This window comes from Bidens hawaiensis, unplaced genomic scaffold (genome assembly GCF_021521415.1).
Source record: "Bidens hawaiensis isolate Kalapana, Puna unplaced genomic scaffold, B.hawaiensis_p1.1 tig00027764_1, whole genome shotgun sequence".
Lineage (NCBI taxonomy): Eukaryota > Viridiplantae > Streptophyta > Magnoliopsida > Asterales > Asteraceae > Bidens > Bidens hawaiensis.
Window position 1 is genome coordinate 49,968 of NW_027494499.1, and position 24,071 is coordinate 74,038.

General features: G+C 40.5%; 1 protein-coding gene and 1 pseudogene across 1 annotated transcript; both read left to right on the forward strand.

Moving 5' to 3' along the window:
* Window positions 1-3,533: 3,533 nt before the first annotated feature.
* LOC143575851 (uncharacterized) lies at window positions 3,534-4,199 on the forward strand. Its single transcript, XM_077060115.1, has 2 exons — window positions 3,534-3,865; window positions 3,935-4,199. The coding sequence occupies exons 1-2, from the start codon at window positions 3,534-3,536 to the stop codon at window positions 4,197-4,199; spliced, it is 597 nt and encodes a 198-aa protein (XP_076916230.1).
* Window positions 4,200-17,337: 13,138 nt separating this feature from the next.
* Window positions 17,338-18,631, forward strand: LOC143575852 (wall-associated receptor kinase-like 9 pseudogene; annotated as a pseudogene).
* Window positions 18,632-24,071: the final 5,440 nt, after the last annotated feature.

Here is a 24,071-nt window from a genome sequence, read left to right on the forward strand (position 1 = left end):
TACTTAGACGAATATGACAGTTATGATTCATCATATCATTCAGATGATATTAGTTACTATAGTGGTGATAGTAGACTTCATTTGCATGAGGGAACTAGTCGTCCGCCGGTGGTCGTTTGCCAGGCGGGTTATCATAGTGACACGGAGGAGGACTTTACCAAGCCGTATCGTCCTGTAGCCTTCGCTGAAAAATCAAAGTTTATTGAATGTATTGCAACTGCCCCATTCCCAGCCAATGCGAAAATCCCAACATCCGTAGGGAAATACGATGGGATGACTGATCCCAGTGATCACTTACTGAACTTTGTGGCTGTAGGGGGAGTCAGTGGTTGGACTCTTCCTTACTGGTGTCATATGTTCACATTAACATTCACTGGTGCAGCACAAGAGTGGTTTGAGAAGCTTACAGACGTGCAAATCAAGAGTTGGGATGACTTTGTAGCCAAATTTTCCCAGCACATTAGTCAGCAGAAAAAACACACTCATGATCCGTCCGAAATATTAGACGTGGTTAGGCGAAATAATGAGTCTATTGAGGACTTCATTACTCGGTTTAACAACGAGAGTCTCAATATTGGTGGGGTGAGTGAAGATATGTTGCGGGGAGCCTTCCACAAAAATGTGAAGATTGATTAATTTATTTGGACCTTAACTGGAAGAGATGGTGTGCCCACGTCTTGGGATGAAATTATGTTCGCAGCGAAGCTGTTTGCAAGGACTCAAAAGACTTTGGCAACCAATAATCAAAAGCAGAACCTAAAGGTTGAATTCCAGACTCCGGTGACGAACAAACAAGCATAAGGGACAATTTGTTCAAGGCTCCAACCCTCTGCAGAATCATCGAAACAATTTGATGCTAGATCTTTGATTGGCAATAAAAACAAGGCCAATTCTTCAGTGCTGGTCAATAATAACTAGACCCACTGTCAAAGATTCCTGCTGAAATTCTCACCACAGAAAACATGAATTTCAGGAAGCCACAGCCACTCAAAGGAGATCGTTCCTTGATGCTAAGAAACACTGTTCGTTTCATGACGACATAGGTCATAATACGAATGAGTGTATAGCTTTGAAAAATGAGTTGAGGTGGCTGTGTGCAAGATCAGGGACTGGTAAAGCTCCTGCGCGAGATAACCAGGGCCCGCCCAAGAAACAAGTTAAAGACCTGAACGTTCATATGATCTAAGGAGGATACAAAGTGGGAGGAAAGAGAAGGGAATCTGATGATGAGGAATGACAAAATGAGCTGGTAATCTTTTCGCAGGTCAGAGGAGGACCTTGCAACAAGAACCCTCTGATCATCACTGCCCTCGTGGGCCACTACCGTTTGTATTACATATTTTTTTGATACAGGCAGCACATCCGAAATAATATACGAACAGTGCTTTGCGCAATTGGATGAGGACGACAAGGTGAGATTGAAACCGATTCATGCACCTGTGTCGGGATTCGGAGGTGAAGTGATGCACCCGCGGGGGGGGGGGTGATATTGTTCTCGGTCACTCTCTGTGACGGGATCCATTCAAGAACCGAGGAGGTCGAATTTCTGGTTTTACCGGTAACATCAAAGCATGACATCATCCTACGTCGTGAAGCGATCGGCGACCTTAATGCCCATCCTTCTACAGCACACGGTGCAGTGGGAGTTCCAACTCGCACTGGTGTGGCTATAATCCACGTTAATCGTCTTTGCTTCACGATAGAAAGTTCTAAACCAAGCAAAGTTCCAAAGCAAGTCCGACGGATTGAGCCGGAGAAATGGGTATTAAACAAGAAATTCCTAGATCAAACTGTGACAATCGGGCCTGCTAATTCTGAGATAGTACCGACATTCTTGTAACTGTTATTGACAAGGAACATTGACATCTTCGCATGGCTGCCCGCGGACATAACTAGGTCCCGTGGAGGATTGCTGAGCCTAAGCTGCAGGTAAACCCAACATTTACTCCAATAGTGCAGAAGAAGCGTAAGATGGGTCCATTACAAACCAAAGCAATGAACAAAAAAGTTCAGGACCTATTGCATGCTGGAATCATCCGCCCAATCCAGTACAAGACTTGGGTCGCCATTCCAGTCATTTTCCCAAAAAGCAATGCGACATGGCGAATATGCATAGACTTCAAATATTTGAACAAGGCGTGTCCCAATGACTGTTATCCATTGCCGGAAATTGATCTCAATGTTGATGTTGTAGCCCCATTCAAGTTCAAATGTTTTCTCGATGTCTACAAAGGCTACCATCAGATCCGCATGGCGGCGGGCGATGAAGATAAAACAGCGTTTCGCACAGACCAAGGCACATTATGATATAAGATAATGCTCTTTGGCTTAAAAAACGCGAGGGCTACGTATCAATGATTGATGCATGACGCGTTTAAGAAACAAATTAGTCGAAACTTGGAGGTGTAGATGGATGATCTGGTGATCTAGAGCATTGAGGAAGACCAGATGCTTCAAGATATAGAGGATACGTTTGAGGCCCTTAGACATATTAACATGAAATTGAATCCATCCATGTACTCCTTCGAGATGGAAGAGGGAAAAATTTTGGGCGTCATCGTAACAGGTGCGAACTTCAAAGCCAATCCAGACAAGGTTCAGGCAATGGCACGCATGCCTTCCCCTTCCTCTCTCAAGGAAGTATAGACACTCAATGGAAGGCTGGTAGCGTTGAACAGTTTTTAGCTAACTATGCGGCTAAGTCTTATCCGTTTGTTTTAACCCTGAGAAATTGCCTCATGAAAGCACATTTCAAGTGGACCGCGGAAGATGAACAAGCATTCCTGGAGGTCAAAAAATGCTTAATGGAGTTACCAACCCTAACAGCACCGTATGCGGGAGAGCCTTTGACATTATACTTATTGGCATCTGATATCGCCATTAGAGCCGTACTATTGACAGACAGAAAGAATGTTCAAACACCAATCTATTATGTCAGTAGGACGTTGACAGACCCAGAGACCGGATACTCGATGCTCGAGAAAATGGCCTTGACGCTGGTTTATGCTGCCAGGCGGCTCCGCAGGTATTTCCAGTGCCATCCCATTAATGTATTGATGGGAAACAAACTCAAGAACGTATTGAGCAAGCCGGAATTGTCTGGGAGATTGGCGAAATGGGCCATCGAACTGGGTGACCATGCAATTGAATATAAACCCAGACCAGCAATCAAAGGGCAAGTGTTGGCGGACTTCGTCACAGAGGTTCCACAGCATAAAGAAAAAGGATGTTTAGTTGAACAGAAACCCCAAGTACCTCCTAAACAAGGGCAAGTTTGGTCATTGTTTACTGATGGAACTTCCAGCAACGAGGCATCTGGTGCAGGCCTTAGGTTAGTCAATCCCGAAGGTTATGAGTTTACTTATGCCACCAAGATAGACTTCGAAAGTACTAACAATGAGGTGGAGTATGAAGCCTTTCTGGCAGGCCTATGAATAGCTAAGAAACTTGGGGTGAGACACCTGGAAGCGCGAGTGGATTTTATGTTGATCGCGGGATAAATTAATGGAACTTATGAAGCAAAAAACGATATAATGGCTTCATATTTATCAAAAGCAAAGGACTTGATCCTTCAATTCTCTTCTTGCAAAGTCATTCATATCAAGAGAAGTGAGAGCAAGTCGGCGGATGCCCTTAGCAAGTTGGCTTCAACAAACTTTGAGCACTTTGCTAAAGACATTCGTGTTGAAGTTTTAGATCGTCTGTCCGTCCCGCAGAATCAAGTCCTAGTAATTCAGATAGGAGTAGAATCCTGGATGACGCCAATCATGGCCTACTTGTCATCAGGAATTCTACCAGAAGAGAAGGCCGCGGCTCGAAAGATAAGACACAAGGCCTTGAACTACCAAATGCAAGAGGGCGTCTTGTACAGATGATCTTTCCTTGGCCCACTTCTAAGATGTGTGAATGCCGAGGATGTGAATTACTTAATTAGGGAAGTTCATGAAGGCATTTGTGGTCTTCACGCGGGCCCGAGAATGGTCATAGCAAAACTCATGAACGTCGGGTACTACTGGCCAGGAATGCATATGGACGTCGTACAAGAGATCAGGAAATGTGACTCTTGTCAATGTCATGCTCCTAATACGTTGCGACCAAAGAATGAACTTGTACCAGTAACCTCTTCTGGGCCGTTCCAAAAATGGGCTATTGACATCATGGGACTTTTCCAGATGACCCTAGACGTGTCAAGTTTTTAATCGTGGCCATTGATTACTCACCAAGTGGGTGAAAGCCAATCCAGTCGCATCCATTACGGCATCAAGTGTCAAGAAATTCCTTTGGGAGTTCATAATTTGTCGATTTGCTCTTCCGCGAGAACTTGTGAGTGACAATGGAACTCAGTTTGCGGATAGCGGGTTGCAAGAGTGGTTGAAAGAACTTCATGTTACCCATATTTTCACATATGTGGCTCATCCGCAAGCCAACGGTCAGGTCGAACGGACCAACCGAATAATCAAAGAAGGGATTAAAGCTAGATTGGGCACTAAACGGACGGGCTGGGTCGATGAATTGCCCCACGTACTACGGGCCTTTCGCACCCAGAATAATTCAAGTAATTCTAAAACGCCGTTCAGTTTAACCTATGGCACTTAAGCCATGATCTCGGCTGAAATTGGGGTTCCTTCCGCACGAACTTTGGTGGTCAATGATAATGACAAAGAGTAGAGGATGAACATCAACCTTCTTGAAGAAAGGAGGGAGTTGGCGCTGATCCGCAAGTATAACTATAAACGCCAGTTGCAAAAGTACTATGACTCGCGGGTTCAAAAGTGCACATTCAATGCTGGAGACTTTGTCTGCCGCAACAATGAAGCTTCTGGTCAAGAGCTTCCGGGCAAATTGGCCCCAACTTGGGAAGGCCCTTACAAGATTAAAGAAGTATTGTCCAAGGGTGCTTACAAGTTAGAGAATTTGGATGGGACTGAGGTCCCCAGAACATGGAATGTGACACAGCTGAAAAAGTGTTACATATAGCAAGACTTATTGTTTACTTTTATTTTGGCATGCGTGCCTAATAGACTAGTAGAAAGAAATCTAACGTCATTTGCTTGTAATTTACGTTGGCTTAAGCCTTTTTTGTGGAAAGCTTTATTAACCCTACATTCTAGTTTCATGTAACATACACCTTTTGGTCCGCATGACATTATGCAATCCTCTATTGGAAAATAAGAAGATCCTACAAGTACTTATATTATGAAGAATAAGACAAAGTATACCAAATGAAACAAACTTCTTATTTATGTTCAAATGGGATTACAAGATTCTAATAGGGAATAAAAGGAAGACGAATATATACAGGATACAAAAAAAATTTATAACTACAGTGCTGCATCTTCGTCTTCCACGTCTTCTTGATTTTCATCATCAGTAGAAGGAATGCCTTTAAATGGTCAACACCATCCTCCTTCTCTGCAAGCGCGGTTATCTGGTCTTCGATAACAAACTTCAAGTAATCGAAGGTCTTCGTCTTCTCAGAAAGAATTTTGGCAGTATCTTGACCGTGCAAGGCAAATTCCTCAAGAGGCCTTTTCTCTTTAGCGAGTTGAAGACCTTCCTGGAATCCTGACTAGCGACCAGCTTGAGAAGAAGCGACCAGTAATGTTGCAAGAAAATTCCCAAGTTCATCTCCCTCCCGGATGTGGGAAATAACCTATTAAAATAGAAGGTATGAACAAGAGCCCCAGATATGATTATTTTTCATAACAAAATTGGATAGGAAACAAGAATGACATGGGGAACGCCTTTCGCCAACAACCATCTTTTATCCGCCTGAGCTTGGACAAGGTCCATCTTGTGCCCAATACACTCCAAGGCTTGCCCCCTGCTCTTGGTAGCAAGGTTGGCAAGGCGTTCATCCTTGGCTAACGCCTCGGCCTTCAGAGTCTTTATAAGCTCGTCGCGTTCATCCAAATGCTGCTGGAGGGCAGTCATGGCTTCCTCAGTAACAGAACGGCGAGCCTTCTCCGCCTCCAACAGAATCCTGATACACAGACCAACACGGATGATGTACCAGGGGATCCCCTTCATGTTGGGATGAAGAAGCCCACGGACCGCCAGCAAAGATGCTAGGCCCCTCCTGGTTTTTAAACCAAAATGGCGCGCGGAGAGGTGAAGAAATGGCGGTTTTCTTGGGATTAACCTCTTTCTCACCCTCATCGGGAGGAGTCTCAACAAGGACAATAGGGTCCTAAATACCCTTTGGTGGTGACGATGGCGGAGAAGGAGGCGGAGTTGACCCCCTTAAACCTAAAAAATCCTTCGAGGAATCTTTTGGAAATCCTGCAAGACAGTTCTTTCTCATCATGAGCATATCTAATGTGATAAAAATTCTTACGAAGCTCAAAAGAATTGAAGTTACCTGAAGGAACTCCTGTAGGTCAAGCTGTTGAAGATGATCTCCCAGCTTCGTCCTTTTATGCTTCTTGGAAGCGGCGGGCTTGGTCGATCGCGTCTTACCTTTCCCACCTCGATGTTCATCTTTGACAGCTCGATGTTCATCTTCGAAGATGGCATCATCGATAGCTCGATGTTCATCTTCGGCAATGACATCATCAGTAGCTCGATGTTCATCTTCAGAAGTGACATCATAAGCTCGATGTTCATCTTCGATGGTGACATCGGCTTCATTTCCATCAGACACCTTGTTGGTGGACGGATTCTTCTTACGCTTGCGGGTTAGACCTATAGTCGTAAGCACGACATTTATAGAGTCAGTAGCACCAACAGTTTATCCTCCTTCACGGGGTGACGACTCTTCACTAGAGGAAAGAAGTACTATCACCCCGTTAGAAGTGACAACAATAATAGGACGAGGTTTTAGAACTCCCTCACCTTTAGCAACAAAATCCTCACCTTTGGCAAACATCGTCTCGGAAACCACGGGTTCCGGACGGAGAGTGGTGGAGAATAAGAAATTGTTGCGGGTGCGTTCGAGGAAAGGTTCGTCCTTCGGGTCAATGAGACGACACACCATAAGACCTTCCTCATGGTCCAAAATAGAGCAGAAGATGGATCCTTCACCTGCACACAGAACAATTAGAACCTGAGAGGAACACTAGAAAGTAAAGACAAAGCTTACTCTTATCTGGTTACTAGTAGTATGGTTCCAAGTCAGGAAATGGCCATAACCGGCTCATCTTCGCACCCACCCGCCCCTTCATGTATCGCACGCATGGGGGTGGGTATAATGGTTAGGTTTTTGAACCATGGAAGATCCACTTGTGTGGTGGCACGGACCATGGGCATCTCAGCATCAGATTTGCGATAAGTCATTGCAAACGGGACACGTCCTCCCGGATCCAGAAGAACTTCAGCTTCCACTCGTGAAGGCTCCGGCACCTCTTGGTGCCGATAACACCCTTCCCATTTGTAGCCCAACTATACCACCCGCCGTGGTTAGTAATCTTATAAAAGGCAGCGAACCGGCTAACGGTGGGCTCTATGTTGTGGGGTTGGCAGTAGAATTCGAAGTGATGAATTCTCAACATCCCAAAGGGATGGACCTGCGATAGGTGGATCCTGTAGGCCGTCAATATAGCCTCAATAAACTTTGTTACACGCAACCGGAAGTTCCCTGTAGTAAAGTGATCCGCATACACGACCATTTTATTGGCCGGCGGATTAGTGGCAATAGAGCCTTTCGCCGGATAATCGGGCTCCCATTCAGGCGCTAAGCCGTAAACGTTGACGATATCCTCGTAATCCCTCTCCTTCCAATGGATCACGACGTTATCTATGGAAGCGTCGTTCTTCTTCTCTTTAACCATTTTCAAGTTACACTAGTAAAGTATTAGGAATTTCAGATCTAGAGTTTGAGAGGGAAAGATTAGAAAAAAAAAGAATTGGAAGGAGATAAGAACGAAAAGAAGTTAGGAACCTCTTATTTATACACATTGCAATTAAATGGACATATAATATGCCAGTGGAGACATAAAACGGGGCCCAATTAGAGGGTGACACATCAGGCGGGAAAGATGAAAAAGACAAAATAGACTACAGAAAGACGTCATACACGTCTTATCAATTGTCTTGCGACAGTTCTCTTTTTCGCAACGTCATCGCTTCCTTTCCACTTGCAAATTCAAACATCTCCAAAGAAAATATCCTAAGAATAATACAGTAGGAAATTCACAATATGACAAAAAGAATTTCTTTCATTCATATTAGAAGATAATTACAAAATATTGAAAGAAATTACAAGTCAAAACTTATTCTTTGGGTCTTGGGCGGACACATCTTCCGGAGGAGTATCCGAAGTATCCTCTGATTCTCCCTCTAAATATTCCTTCAATTGGTCCACATTGTCACTCACCGCTGCGAACTCAGGAAGCATGTCTTGCAAAGGAAATGTCAAATTGTCATATTCTTTAATACACATATCATATTCTTGAGCGACATCGAGCCCGTGCAGCGGGTGTTCTTCAAAATAACGACCGGCTTAAGCATACGCCACCCCTTCATTAAAACCTTTCACGCGTCCGGAGTTGAGCGGATGAGGTTTAAAGATGTACGCACCTATTTGGAAGATAACTTCCGAAGTTACCGGTTCAGCGCGCACCTTGGAAGGGAAAAGAAACTGACTTCTTGTCCTTTCCAAGACAAGTACTTCCTTCACATCACGGATGCGCTTTCCAGGATAACCCCTATTTTCAAAAAGGGCATTCCAAATAGTCCATTCACCTGAAAAACACATAACAAAAATGCCAATAAGAAGTTTTACATAAAACAAAAGTTGGAAAAAGGGACAAAACTTACGTTCATTCAAACCCATGAAGACGAGCTCCAAATCTGGATACCGCCACAAGCAGCTCATACCCGCCCATACTAAGCCTCCTCCGGCATGGCTCGCATTGGAGACGGTTCCGACATCAAAACGCGGAACCACTCCTGGCCCTCATGAGGAGACGTAAAAACTTCTGGAAGCGCCTCATTGGCTGGTGTCACACCCCAATCTACGGCGGAAATGCCGGGGCGCGAACTGATTGTCACAGCTCTCAAAGTTACTATCATGCACAATATTTACATAATTCATACAACAATACAAATTTTATATTTCTTGATTAAAATATTCTTCTAGCTAAATTCTTCACTAAGTCTTCACCAACCTGCATATGCGTATAAAATAAAGTTTTGTCAACAACACATGTTGAGTAAGCAACACACCACTTTAGTTGTACATATAGTATATATAAAATATGTAGCTGCAACAAGTCATATGAGAATAACAAATTAACCAATGAGCAAGTATAACTGAGATGTCGAGAAGCACAAGGCTAACGACTGGCGTATGATCATACTAGACTGAAATTATGTTGGACCTCTCCGAATGCGGAAGCATACAAAGCAAATAAGCACATAAATAAGTAAGGTATAAGTTGTTAACACATAAGACAAAGTTGCAGTTTTGTGTATAAGTATATATATGAGAAATATAGTTTACGCATATGTCCCCAAAACATTGAAAGCGGTAAAATAGGGGAATGTGGTACTCACCTTAACAGACGAAGAAAAGTGAAAAGAGAAATATTAGGAATGATGATTCACGGAGATCACGCGTTGACGTTAAGCCTAATAAGGAAAAGAAATACGGATAATCTGAGTTATAACGAAGTTACACTTTAATCCCTGATGTTTAAAGATGGACACAAACGAAGTTAAAACTTGCATTTAGAGTTAAATGTATAAAAACTCAAAAGATATATTTATAAATAATTAAATATTAATAAAATAATCAACTTAGTTTGATGAAAGCTATATATTTTAATAAAAATAACCCGAACCTTGAACCGAGTCGGGTAAAAGTATAAGTTCGAAAATCCGAGTTGTTACAATCTCCCCTACTTTAAGGAATTTCGTCCCGAAATTAAAGAATATTATAACAAAATCATTAAAGTTTAAGGGTAAAAATAAATAAGTAAAATAATAATAATAATAATAAATAAAACTTAAAATTTTATCATGCCACAGAACTTTGAATAGTTAAAACAACGCTCCAAATGAAAATCCGATAAGGGTACTTATATATAGGATATACCAGCGGCGTATCCACCATATCCTTATCATTTCTACATTTGTACCGTTATCCCAACTACTTTCAATTCTATATTATGACACACAAATTTATGCCTCATGATTTCCATGCGAGGACTTCGATAATTATGTTCCGGACCATAATTATTGTTATCGTCGGATGGTCCACATGATTCGTCCCATCATGTGGATTTACAAAACGTTTGATTAAAAAAAATTGACTTTGAGAAATCCAAAGTTTTAACGAGTTTTAATTTAGAACATTAGAAATTCACCAATGTATAAAATAATTTCAAAAGTTATAGTGGATTTAAATAAAGCAAAGAAATTTTAAGACAACTTTTAAACGTAAAGATATAAGTATTTAAAGTTGAAAAAATGCTTCTTATTAATAGTTGAGGTCTATAAAATGGGTTATGTAAGGTTGACATTGATTGATGGGAGGAGCTTGAGAGACATGAGGTTGATGGGTTTGAGCCTATTGAGCATGGTCAAGTAGTATGGTGTAGTCGTAGATTGAGCTTGATGGGCTTGGGTAATTTGAGCGCACGCATTACGGAGATGATTTGGGTCCTTACAATGGTAGCAAGCACGGGTATTAGTAACATCAGGTTGAGCATGAGGGGTAGGTTGTTGCGGGACAACTTGTGCAGTAGGCGGGACACGCCATGTGTTAGCAAGATGGCCATAACGATTACATTGGGTGCAGCGACGGCATAGGGATTTAACCGTGTGATGACGGTTACAAATGGAGCATGAAGGAAAAGGACCGAGGTAAGGTTTCTTGTTTGAGGAGACTTGCGGATGTGTAGGATTTGTTGCAGTAAGGTTCATACGTTTCTTGTTGTGAGGATGAGTGGAGGTAGATGGTTTGTAGTCACCAGCAGGGGAGTTAGTGGGAAAAGTTGAATCGGTTGCATTTAGTTTCCGAATTTGGGATACTATCCTAGAGATCACAACAATTAACTATTTGGCTATACAAGCAGCTATGTGGTGGTCGTGAGAATCTGACGACTGATGTTGAGGATGACGTTGGTTTCTTGAATGAGATATTCTATAAGGACCAAAAGTGAGGATTTATAAGATGAAGGATGAGTTGGGGAAAACATTAGGATAATAAAATGTCTAAGTACGCAGGTAACTTATAATACAATTGTCTTGAGAAGTAAAGGGTATTGCGCCATGAGGATCAAAAGTGAAAGTTTATAAGATGAGTGGGGTACATAGCGTAAATAGTTATTAAATGATGTAGTCAATAAGTTTATTGTGTGGTGACTACATGAGAAGTTAAGTCATTTTAAAAATTTTGATTATTAAGTTTACAATAAACTAACGAAATATAAATTGTGGATGTTGGCCTCCCATGAGCTTTCCATGGAAATTTGAATGGCCCAACGAACTAACGAAAAACAACTGAGTTGGACAGCCCGTGAGCGTCTCAACTAATTAACGAATTAACAATGCAATGAAGTTTGTCGACCCAATGAGCGTTACACGGCGTTTTAACCGACCAAACTAAATAACGAACTATCGAAATAAATATGGGTAGTCGGAGAATCTTGCGAATCACCACGTTGATTACTCCAACAAAAATACGAAATCAAGTTAAGAAATGAATAGTAGGAGTGCCCATGGGTTCCATGGATTTTTCACCCAACTAACCATTTAAATAACGGAACACAATAGTCGGGAAAACCGAGTTTAGCCACGAATCACCATGAATTCGGTTAAAATTAACCTAAGGTGTCGGTCACATGGCATTTATGGGTCTCGCTCGGGTCCATGGGGTTGAGTACTGTGGTCAGGTTATCACCCAGATAAGGAATAGCGTCTTACCTTTGGTTCTTGGAACCGTTTTCCCAGTGCCCAACTCACAGTTTCTCTTCCCCTTTCATTTATCATAGGGACATGCCACACAACCTAGCCTTAAGGTTTACGAGTGAAAACAACAGGTGGGAATTCTTAAGGAATTCCCGTAAATAAAAGCAATCTAATTTTAAAAAGTTTTCTTCGAATGTTGAGGCATAGCCTCGGAGTTTGTGTGTGTGTGCATAACAATAAATAATATGTAATTATCTAAGAAAGCTGTAAACAATTTAATTTAAACACATAGAGGTAAACAGATAGGCACGTATAGGGCTCCTAAACATGTGTCTAAGGCAATTTCTAATGACCTATCTTAAACATTCGGCTCTGATATCAATCTGTCACACCCCAACCTACGGCGGAAATGCCGGGGCGCGAACTGATTGTCACTGCTCTCAAGGTTACTATCATGCACAATATTTAAAGGACAATATCTATTAATGGAATTCAATTATCAAATAAATCAAATACAAACAAGTACATAATTCACACAACAATACAAATTTTATATTTCTTGATTAAAATATTCTTCTAGCTAAATTCTTCACTAAATATTCACCAACCTGCATATGCGTATAAAATAAAGTTTTGTCAACAACACATGTTGAGTGAGCAACACACCAGTTTAGTTGTACATGTAGTATATATAAAATATGTAGCTGCAACAAGTCATATGAGAATAACAAATTAACCAATGAGCAAGTATAACTGAGATGTCGAGAAGCACAAGGCTAACGACTAGCGTATGATCATACTAGACTGAGATTATGTTGGACCTCTCCGAATGCGGAAGCATACAAAGCAAATAAGCACATAAACAAGTAAGGTATAAGTTGTTAACACATAAGACAAAGTTGCAGTTTTGTGTATAAGTATATATATGAGAAATATAGTTTACGCATATGTCCCCAAAACATTGAAAGCGGTAAAATAGGGGAATGTGGTACTCACCTTAACAGACGAACAAAAGTGGAAAGAGAAATATTAGGAATGATGATTCACGGAGATCACGCGTTGACATTAAGCCTAATAAGGAAAAGAAATACGGATACACTGAGTTATAATGAAGTTACACTTTAATCCCTGATGTTTAAAGATGGACACAAACGAAGTTAAAACTTGCATTTAGAGTTAAATGTCTAAAAACTCAAAAGATATATTTATAAATAATTAAATACTAATAAAATAATCAATTTAGTTTGATGAACGCTATATATTTTAATAAAAATAACCCGAACCTTGAACCGAGTCGGGTAAAAGTATAAGTTCGAAAATCCGAGTTGTCACAGCTGGACGACGAACCATAGTATCTGGAACGACATCTTCCAAAATCCAAAAAAAACTTGTTCCGCCAGTCTACAGCACCACCGACGGGCCCAGTTCCAATAACCTTTTCGGATATCGGATTGCATTTAAACCACCCACCACTGTTGGTCACCCGGTAGAACACAGGAAACCGATCAATTCGAGCCAACATCCCCTTCGCCCTACACACAAATTCGAAGTTTCGAATTCGTGTAAGTGGAAGAGGATGTAACTGAGAAAGTTGAATCCCATAGGCGCTGAGCACCCTCATGAGGAACTTGGTTATCGGAAACCGAAGATTCCCATGGGAGAAAAAATTGGCATAAACTGCCATCTTGCCGGCAGGGGGCATACTTGTAACGGACCCGGCACTAGGTAATTCCAGTCCCCATTCCGGTGAGATACCTTAGGTATGGACTAGTGTTTCACACTCAGAGATATCCCAGCCAATCTCCACAGTATCAATGGTCGGTGCCAAAGATCTTGTATCTTCGTCGAACGAAAAAAAAAAGCAATCTTGAACAAAATCAGCAGATTAATTGGAAGAAAAGGTAGAAGAAATATTGAAATCAAAGACGATAACCCTTCAAATGGAAGATAACCCCCACTATTTATACCCATCGCAATTAATACGATGGGATACGAACAGTGGAGAGAGAAAGGCGTCGTCCACTCAGCAAACGCCACGTCACGCGGGAAATATGAAAACGTGAAAAAGGTGTATAGTCGGGTACAGTGACAGCCGGCATAAACGTCTCGTCACCTGTTCACAGCGTCTGCAAGTTGTTAAATTGTCCTTTTCATGGTTATCCGCACCACAACATAATATATTTCTACCAGCAACTCCAAAATTCAAAAAACCCCCAAATATATCTTAAGTTCAAAATTTCACCCGCATAAAAATTTACACGGAAGAAACAATGGACTGGGGGACTAATAGAGGTAGGGTACCAAAATGACCCAAATACCCTTAAGTATCACCCGCGGGTCAAAAGGGGACTCTCATATGACACCCGCGGAACATATGGACCACCCGCATAACCCACTAAAGGAAGAAAGATGATACATCCTAGGGACCATGCGCGGAAGCATCCAGGCATCCTCAAAAATCATCCGCAGGGTAACATATTCACCCGCTGGGATGTTCGGAAGGCAATGCCACAGGACAGCTGTAATTACCCAACTACCTTCTAGAAGAATTACCAAGATCGTCACTTGAAGAGTACGTGACCCATCAACCAATGAATAAATGACAGTTGGCCAGGTTGTTATAACTGTGCACATGGCCAGGGTTAACTCGTCCTATCATAGAGCGACACGTGTCCAGGTTGTTATACTCATGCACATGGGACGTATAACTCAACCTATCACATGAGGGCACGTGTCCAGACGGTTACGAGATATCTTCTAGAATGCGATAGCTGGCCCAATAATATTCCCACACTCTTCGGCTATAAATACTCTCTCAATCTGCATGAGGTATTCATTCACACCCCACTATCTACTTAAAATACTTAAGTACTTTCTCTACATTAGAACTGTACTTATTCTCATGCCGGAGGGTGGTTACGGGAAGACCCCTCCCCCTCATGTCCTTCCCGTGACGAGCTCACGGCGCTTGTTTTGCAGGTTTCTGTCACTTGACTTCCGGATGTTGTGCTCATATCGTAGTTGGTTGTTGTTTGTATCATACCATGTGGACTCATTTGATCCAGGACCTGTTAAGGGGATCAGATCCATGTTTCTTCACAAGCCTTTAACGCCCCTAACATAACATATAGCTTAATCGCACAACGTAAGACTTTAAAAACATTACATACTAATTTCATTACAACTTATTTCCTAAATATTATCAACTTTCATAAACTAATTACCTAAATATTATCAACTTTCATAAACTAACTGAAACTGAAACATTCAGCACTATCATATAACTCAGGCATACAATCATATCACATTTTCCAGTAAACTTATGCTTTACGTTTCATATTTTTTTTCTAGCATCTCATTTAAAAATGTTAATAAAAATCCCCCATCTCTGAAAATGTTCTGTAAATTTCATACTTGTGTGAGAGTGTCCAATAATCACGGGTTTCATTGTGTCCAACTTGCTTTTCAACATGAGACATTACTCCGAACACCACCGAAAATTTAGCTCATAAACTATGACCAGTATCATAAATTCATAATTCTTTTTAATAAAAACAAAAACACTTTATAAATCATTTCCTTTTAATAAATATAAAAACATGTTAATATTCTCCATTTTACAAGCTTCTTGATTAACCAAATACGTTAACCAATTTACCTCCCCAAAAAGTGGCAAACATAATCTTAATTAGAAGCATAAACAAAAACTCATCAACTTGTATACCATAACTCAGCATATGACTTCGCCAGTTTTATATACCCATTTACATAACTTATAGGCTATAGCACTTTCACACGTATAAAGTTGAAGATTTAACTCATGTAGCACAAAATCATACAAAAATACATTGCATGCACCACATAAACGCATACATTTGAAATCATAACTATTTTATCTTCCATGTATCAAATAACTCAAAAACTACAACATAGCACCACATGTCCGCATACACATGAAATCAGAAGTTATGACTAATTTGGCATGCAATGACTTAACCACTAACTTCGTTACACATAACCATATTCTCATTAAACCCAACACCACATTTCACATAACTGCAACATATATATGTTCTTGAGCATGTGAAAGGTGAAACCCCCACCGCGTACGTGGCTTCACTTTTTTCACATTTACCCTATCACAATGGATGGCCTTAGTATCGAACTTTATTTCTTAGTTCCATCCTTTGTCAACTTAAACTTTTAAGTTCATAAATTCTGAAGGCCAAACTTCAAATTTTCTACTAAACATTTTGATGTAGGAGCATCGGAGAATCTTTTTTTATTATTAGTTTATCTTTTATTATTTTACGCTTATATCATTTCCATGTTTATCTTCTTTTCTTTTAGTATAAATAGGGTGCTAGGGTTTTTTTGTTATTCAGTTTTTGGTTGAATATTAAATATAAGAACTTTGTTCTTTGAACCTTTGGTTCGTTTATTCGTCTTTGTTAATCATGAGTTTCTTGAAACATTGATCGCTTCCAAAACTACATCACATTTAAGCCCTTAGATCTCCAAACAATAAAAAGGTCTATATTTGATTTGAGATCTTCGTGGTTGTATCTTTTGGTAACATAAACTTTAAAATTTTATTAATTACTTACATTGTAAGGCTATGTGTAGTAGAGGGGCTACAAATGGGGGCGAATTGTGATACTTGACGCCCAGTCAGCAAAGAGGGCGAATTTGTTTTTAGGGTGTAATGGTGTAGGGAATACAAGTTGGGCCCACAATATCTTTTTTTATTATTTTCTTTTTATAATTAAACTAATCAAATAAAAACCAATTTATTTAAATAATTAAATAAAAATGTATTAAAATTAAAAAATAAATACAAAAAAATACATAAAACTAAAAAAGAAATACACCAATAATAAAAATAAATTATAATAAAAAAGCACACCACAAGAAAATACATATAAAAATACAAATAAAGTAAACAATACAAAAAAATAATCAAAGTTTAAAACTGTACGGATATAAACGTAAACAAATCAAAGATTTTAAAATATTTAAAGTTTTATCAAGTTTAGTACACTTTCAAAGTTCAAAGTTTAAAAGTAAATAAAATTTAAAAGTAGTTTATAAATATTTAAAAAGTCTAGGGTATAAAATGTAAATAATAATAATAATAATATACTCTCCCAACCCAGCCCCGTCCCCTTCCCCCAGCGAGTTTTTTCGGTGACAGCCATAATTTCCGGCGACGACCATAAGTTTAAAACCATATTCTATAATATATATATATATATACATAAATATATGTATATAACACACACACACACCCATACATGCCGGCCCCACCACCCCCTTCTCCCAGGCGACGAGAAGACCTCGCTTGCGCCCCTTATCGCCCAAAATTGCCCCGGGGGCGGTGTTCTAGTCCCTTCGCGACCAAAAATCGCCCAAACTCACGCCCACTACATATGGCCTAACTACAATAAAAGTTTAAAAAAATATAAAATCCCTCGATTAATCACTATGGCTACTTGCAAGAAAGCTTCGCTATTTAGAAATATCAAAACACATTTACTTTATAACTACGTACTAATGACTGATTTTGTATTCGCCTTCAATCAGGTGTTAGCATTAGCATTGGTGTATTTTTTGTTGTCGGAATTAGCTATGTGTTGTACAAAGTGATCAAAAAGACAAAAGAAAGGAGGCGAAGAAAGACATTTTTTAAACGCAACGGTGGTTTACTTCTAAAACAGCAAGAAGAGGCTGACCCGTCTCTAGTTGATAAAACCATACATTTCAGTTCACGTGAGTTGCAAAAGGCCACTGACAACTTCAATGAAAACAGAATTGTTGGTCGAGGAGGTCAAGGTACGGTCTATAAAGGGATGCTGGTGGACGGAAGGATTGTGGCAGTCAAGAAATCAAAAATAGTAGATGAAAGCCAATTACAACAGTTCATCAACGAGGTGGTCGTTCTTTCCCAAATCAATCATAGGAACGTGGTCAAATTATTAGGATGTTGCCTCGAGACAGATGTCCCTCTCCTTGTTTCTGAGTTTATTCCAAATGGCACCTTGTATGATAGACTTCATAACGAAACTCATGAATTCCCAATTTCTTTGGATATGAGATTACAAATAGCTACCGAGGTCGCTGGAGCAGTTGCTTACTTGCATTCAGCAACTTCCATTCCAATATACCATAGAGACATCAAAACCACCAATATACTTTTGGATGACAAAAACAGGGCTAAAGTTTCTGACTTTGGAACCTCAAGGTTTGTCACAATAGATCAAACTCATTTGACGACCTTAGTCAAAGGCACGTTTGGGTACCTTGATCCTGAATATTTTCAGTCTAGCCAATTCACTGAAAAGAGTGATGTTTATAGTTTTGGAGTTGTTTTAGTTGAACTATTAACCGGAGAAAAACCAATTTCCTTAACTAGATTTGGTGAAAATAGAAGTTTGGCTACATACTTTATGTTGGCTATGGAAGAAGGGCGTGTTATGTCTATTTTTTATGCAACAGTGCTTAAAGAGGGCACTAGGGACGAGCTTCTAAGTGCAGCTAACTTAGCAATGCGATGCTTAAATCTGAATGGGAAGTTCAGACCAACAATGAAGGAAGTTGCTACAGAGTTAGACACCATACGAAGGTCGCTCATTCCCTCTACGGTCCAAACAAATGCCGGTTTCGTGGTGTATGGGGAGGAACTATCAATGCAAACTTACGGTGAATCATCATCAACAGTCTTGAGTTTCAATGATAGCTTTAGTCTGTGATGTAAAAAGCTTATGTTTTTATTGTTTACTAAACTTTTGCTGTCATATAGTTTCAGGACATGCAATAGAATTAGGTTTATATGAACACAAACGGGTTAGTTTTGGAAAGCAATATCTTTCATTTTTCTATATACAAAACACTCAAATTTTCTTCTAATAGTAGATATGTGTGCATTCTGTTTGGAGTCTGGGTCATACGGGCAGTGATCAAACTTCGTTCTCTTTTGTTTCTTCTCGGTGATAAATTTCATATTAAAAATCTATGACATGATGGTGTTGATTATGGGAGAAGGATAATGGTGGTCCCTCCACCTTTTTTTCCCTCAATAGTGTATATTTACACGTTTTCGTTTGAGATTTTTTATACGTATTGAGTCCTCCCGACCCGGATTTTTGTCCAAGCTTCACTAAGGGTGTTGATGATTTTATGGTAGCGTAGGATAGAGGTCTGCAGAAAGTCTTATGATTTCTTTATTACATAGATTATATTCTTTATTATGGAATCAGGGTTTAGGATTCTTCAATGAAATTAAAAATTTAAGCAGGGCACTTGCAATTAGATGACACCATAAATCCATAATATTAGATATTATTGATAAAAAAAAATTCAGACCTGACTTTGTCCGTGTCAACAAGCAATTCCATATACCTCGACTTTTTAGAGCAACGAGTCAAATAGCAATGATTCGAAATTGGTGATACTCATTCAGTCATCTTGCTTGCAAGTTGTAATTTTTGTAGTTGGTTCATAATACTCGAGATAAATATGATCTGATTTTAGATACGTTTATTTAAATTATTTATAGTTCGATATTTATTATCAAAAACTTCTATATCGAAACAGTTGTCGCTGTTCACTCAACTCATAAAAAGGCAAACAACATTTTTTTTAATGAACAATTTCTGTTGACAGCTTACCACGTACAACTATCCGTTCCTATATAACACTATCCATACAGGACTTAGGAAAAAAGTAAGCAAGCATGCATGTCTGTCTGTCTGTCTGTCTGATCAATTACAACTCTCCGTTTCCATGTACAATTGTCTGTTTTAATCACAAATGTTTTATCAAGAATTATACAAGAACAATGAAATAAAAGGAACATTTATAACAAATATACGCGTGTTTGACACTATGTACTTTTAACACTAACTATATTATTGGATATTTTATCCAATTTATTCTATCTTTCTAACTTCTTTAAATTTTAATAGTCAATTCTACCTTTATCCTCAAAATAATAATAATAATAATAATAATAATAATAATAATAAATCAATAAAACCATTTTGGCATTTATTAACGCAACATATAACAAATACCTTACACTCGGGCTATAAGTCATTATGTCACACCCGGCCCTGAACGGCGGAAACAGCCGGGCGCGCGCGAGTGGGGATTGATACTTAAGCACGGGCCATTGCAAACATTCAAAGATAAGATTTTCATTGCGCGTGAAATGTTTAACACAAATACATTACATTGTTTAAAAATTACATAAAAACATCCAAGTATAAAAACTGTTGAAGATTTCCACGCCATATCCCCTTGCGCGGCGAGAACAATCACGCGCATCGAAGGGATAGAACTAAAATCTTCCAAAAAGCTAGTTTTAGATGTTCAGCGTGAGGTGCTCTAAGTGTGACTCCATGCGCTACCTAGTTATCTCCTGAAAGACACGTAAAACATTTGAATCAGTATAAACTGAGTGAGTTCACAAGTTTTAGTAACTTGATAAATCGTATCGCGTCATAGTCTTGGCGAAAATCATATTAAAACACATTTCTGGTTTCATGTCTAACATATTCTTGATACACCGTATGAAAACATAGATCTGACAGCATATTTCTGTTAGGACCGTTCCGCGGGTTATGCGCGAACGTTTCTGGAAAACGTACTCGTCTATGCAAAGTGGCGCTGCCACTACGAGCTAAAATAGTGTAATACCGTCCCGCGGGTTGCGCGTGGACATTTCTGAAAAGCCGTGCTCGTCCATGCAAAGTGGCGCTGCCACTACGAGCGAATAATACTGTATACCGTCCCGCGGGTTACGCGCGGACGTTGTGCCGGAAAACAAGGCGCTCGTCTGCGTAAGAGGAGCGACCTCTGCGAGCGGGCTCAAACCCATAGTACTGCCCCATGACCATACTAGGCACTCGTCCATGCAAAGAGGTGCGACCCCTACGAGTGGGTGGATCAAACCAGCAGTCCCTACCCTTAGAGTTCTAATGGTAAAGCGATCACTTACTCGAATCTGGCGCACTAACAACGAAAAACCATAGATAACCGTTCGCATTGCTCATCATGAAACATAATTTTAAACACATAATCGCTTGCATAGCTTGTAAGTATACCATGATAAAACATTATTTAAGTACGTGTCCCTCGCCCCGAAAACAGTTTAAAAATAGTGAAAACAGTGAAAATAGGGGCTGTGAGACTCACCTGTGGTTCTTGTTAAGGGATTAATCGAGATTCGGGTTTTCTTGGTGTTGGCCTTTGAATTGAAGGTCTAGAATATGATTAAATAACAAGAAGTATATATATTAAGATCAAGAAATAGGAGAATATAAGGGTTGGAAAGTAGATCTCAAGGTTATAATCTCGGCTTACCTAGTAACAGGATCGGAAATGAAAACAATGGATGCTTGGGAGATGATTAGTGCAAGTTTGCAGTTCTTAAGAGAGAAGTTTGAAGTGTGTTTGGGTGATAATTTAGGTTACATATTTATAGGCAAACTCAAGGGAACACAATCCCTTGCTTTAGGGGATTGTAATCTTTTCATATCTAGGTGTAATGATGATAAAGTATGGAAATTATTATTATTTATTTAAAAATGGAGTAGTGGATAAAAGATTTGATTTGATTTGGTTTGGTCAGGACATGCAGGTCTGTGGTTGGTGGGAGTAGGGTGGCTGACAGTTGACTTTTCATGTTACAGTATGCTTTTTCAGGTACTTTTGTCAGTGTACAGTAAAAAGTGGAAAATCTCTGAAACACGCTACTGTTTCCTTTTGGGCGGGAGTAATCTCCTTACATCTGGAGAATAGACTGTGTTCTGTGCGTATCACTTTGTGCGCATAGCTTTCTGCGTGAAGGACATTTCTTTGCTGCGGGTAGGTGCGTAACCTTCTCGCAGTTAGGGATATTGAGTTTCATTTGTAGATTCTCCAGGTGGTCTTGGTATTTCAACATAGTGATCAGTCATGTTGAAGTCAATTCCATCTTGGAGCTTCAGACAAACTAGCTCTCAATGTTCCCGCCATGCGGGGAGGTTAGTTCCCTTCCGCACGCGCATAAACGATTTAGGATGCACCCGCCTTAGCATCATGCGGGATGGTCAACCCATTAGACAACGTAACGTTAAGTTACATGAAAACATAAAGCCAAAACATTCGCGCATGGCGCATATAACATATGCCCACGCTGGTTCTTAACACGGTGCGCTCGCGCAGGGCGCACATAATATGCCTGCGCTAACATGGCGCGCTCGCGCACGGCGCATATAACAAATGCACGCGCTGATTCTAACATAGCGCGCTCGCGCAAGGCGCATATAACATAATTACCTAATATTTAGGTTGTTTACTTGGTTTAAGGGATTGGGAATTTACCGGGTGTCACATTCTCCCCCTGTTAAGCGAATTTCGTCCCGAAATTTAGGAGACGTTGCTGGCAGAAGCCATGCTCTGAAAGAGGTGTGGGTATTTCACGCGCATCTGGTCTTCTCTTTCCCAAGTGAATTCAGGCCCACGCCTCGAGTTCCATTGAACCTTTACTAATTTGATTCTGCTTCTGCGTAACTTTTGTTCTTTCCAATCGGTTACTGCTATAGGTTCTTCTACGAAGTGCAGTTGTTTGTCGATGTGAATCTCTTCCAACGGCAAAATCAACGTTCCGTCAGATAAGCACTTTTTGAGGTTGGACACATGAAACGTATCATGAACTCTACTGAGTTCGGCGGGTAAACGGAGTTTATAAGCAACCGGACCGATCCTTTCCAGGATCTCAAATGGTCCAATGTAGCGCGGATTCAACTTTCCTCGCTTGCCGAAACGGGGGACTCCTTTCCATGGAGAGACTTTCAAAAGTACTCTATCCCCTACTTGAAACTCCAACGGTTTCCTTCGCACATCTGCGTAGCTCTTCTGTCTGTCGCGCGCTGTCTTAAGGCGATCCCTTATCTGAAAAATCTTGTCTGTTGTTTCTTGGATCAATTCTGGACCAGTCATTTGCTTGTCACCCACTTCAGCCCAGCACAGTGGGGATCTACACTTGCGCCCATACAAAGCGTCAAACGGCGCAGCCTTGAGGCTTGTGTGATAACTGTTGTTGTAAGAAAATTCAACCAATGGGAGATGAGTATCCCAGCTTCCTCCGAAATCGATTGCGCACGCGCGCAGCATATCTTCCAATGTCTGGATTGTTCGCTCGCTTTGTCCATCTGTTTGGGGATGATATGCCGTACTCATGTCAAGACGAGTACCTAAAGCCCCTTGTAACGATATCAAAATCTTGAGGTGAACCGACTATCTCTATCAGAAATGATGGATACCGGGACTCCATGTTTTGAAACTACTTCTCGAATATACAATCGGGCTAACTTTTCCATCTTATCGGTTTCCTTGATCGGCAGGAAGTGCGCTGACTTAGTTAGCCGATCCACAATAACCCAGATCGTGTCATAACCCCCAGGTGTCCTTGGCAGTTTGGTAATGAAGTCCATAGAGATTTGTTCCCACTTCCACATGGGAATTTCTGGCTGTTGAAGCAACCCTGATGGTTTCTGGTATTCAGCCTTTACCTTCGAACACGTCAGGCACTTACTGACACACGTCGCGATGGCGCCTTTAAGATTGGGCCACCAATACAGCGCTTTAACATCTTGGTACATCTTGTCTGCGCCAGGATGTACGGAATACCGCGTCTTGTGAGCTTCGTTTAATACTTGCTCGCGCAATCCTCCCTTGAGAGGGACCCATACGCGGTTAGCGAAATATAGATTGCTGTTCTCTTTAAGTTCCAAACTCATAATCATACCCCCAAGGCATTCGTTTTTAACAAACTCTGGTTTCAAGGCTTCTTGCTGAGCATCTCGGATGCGGGTAGAGAGATCTGCGTGAATGGTCAACCTTAGATCCTTGACTCGTAGCGTTTTTATTCGCTCCTTCCTACTTAGCGCGTCTGCTACTACATTCGCCTTTCCAGGGTGGTACTTAATTTCACAATCATAATCATTCAACAACTCCACCCATCTTCGTTGCCTCATGTTTAAATCCTTTTGATCGAATATGTGTTGAAGGCTCTTGTGATCCGTAAAGATTATACACTTTGTACCATAGAGGTAATGGCGCCAAATCTTTAGCGCGAAGACAACCGCTCCAAGTTCCAGATCATGCGTTGTGTAGTTCTTTTCATTGGTCTTGAGTTGGCGCGAGGCATACGCTATGACTTTGTCTCGCTGCAT

What these genes read in the sequence shown, in the direction of transcription:
- LOC143575851 (XM_077060115.1), top strand. Translation starts at nt 3,534, where the DNA reads ATGGCTTCATATTTATCAAAAGCAAAGGACTTGATCCTTCAATTCTCT. An exon ending in CAAATGCAAGAGGGCGTCTT is followed by an intron (nt 3,866 to 3,934) that starts GTACAGATGATC and finishes TTACTTAATTAG; the next exon opens with GGAAGTTCATGAAGGCATTT.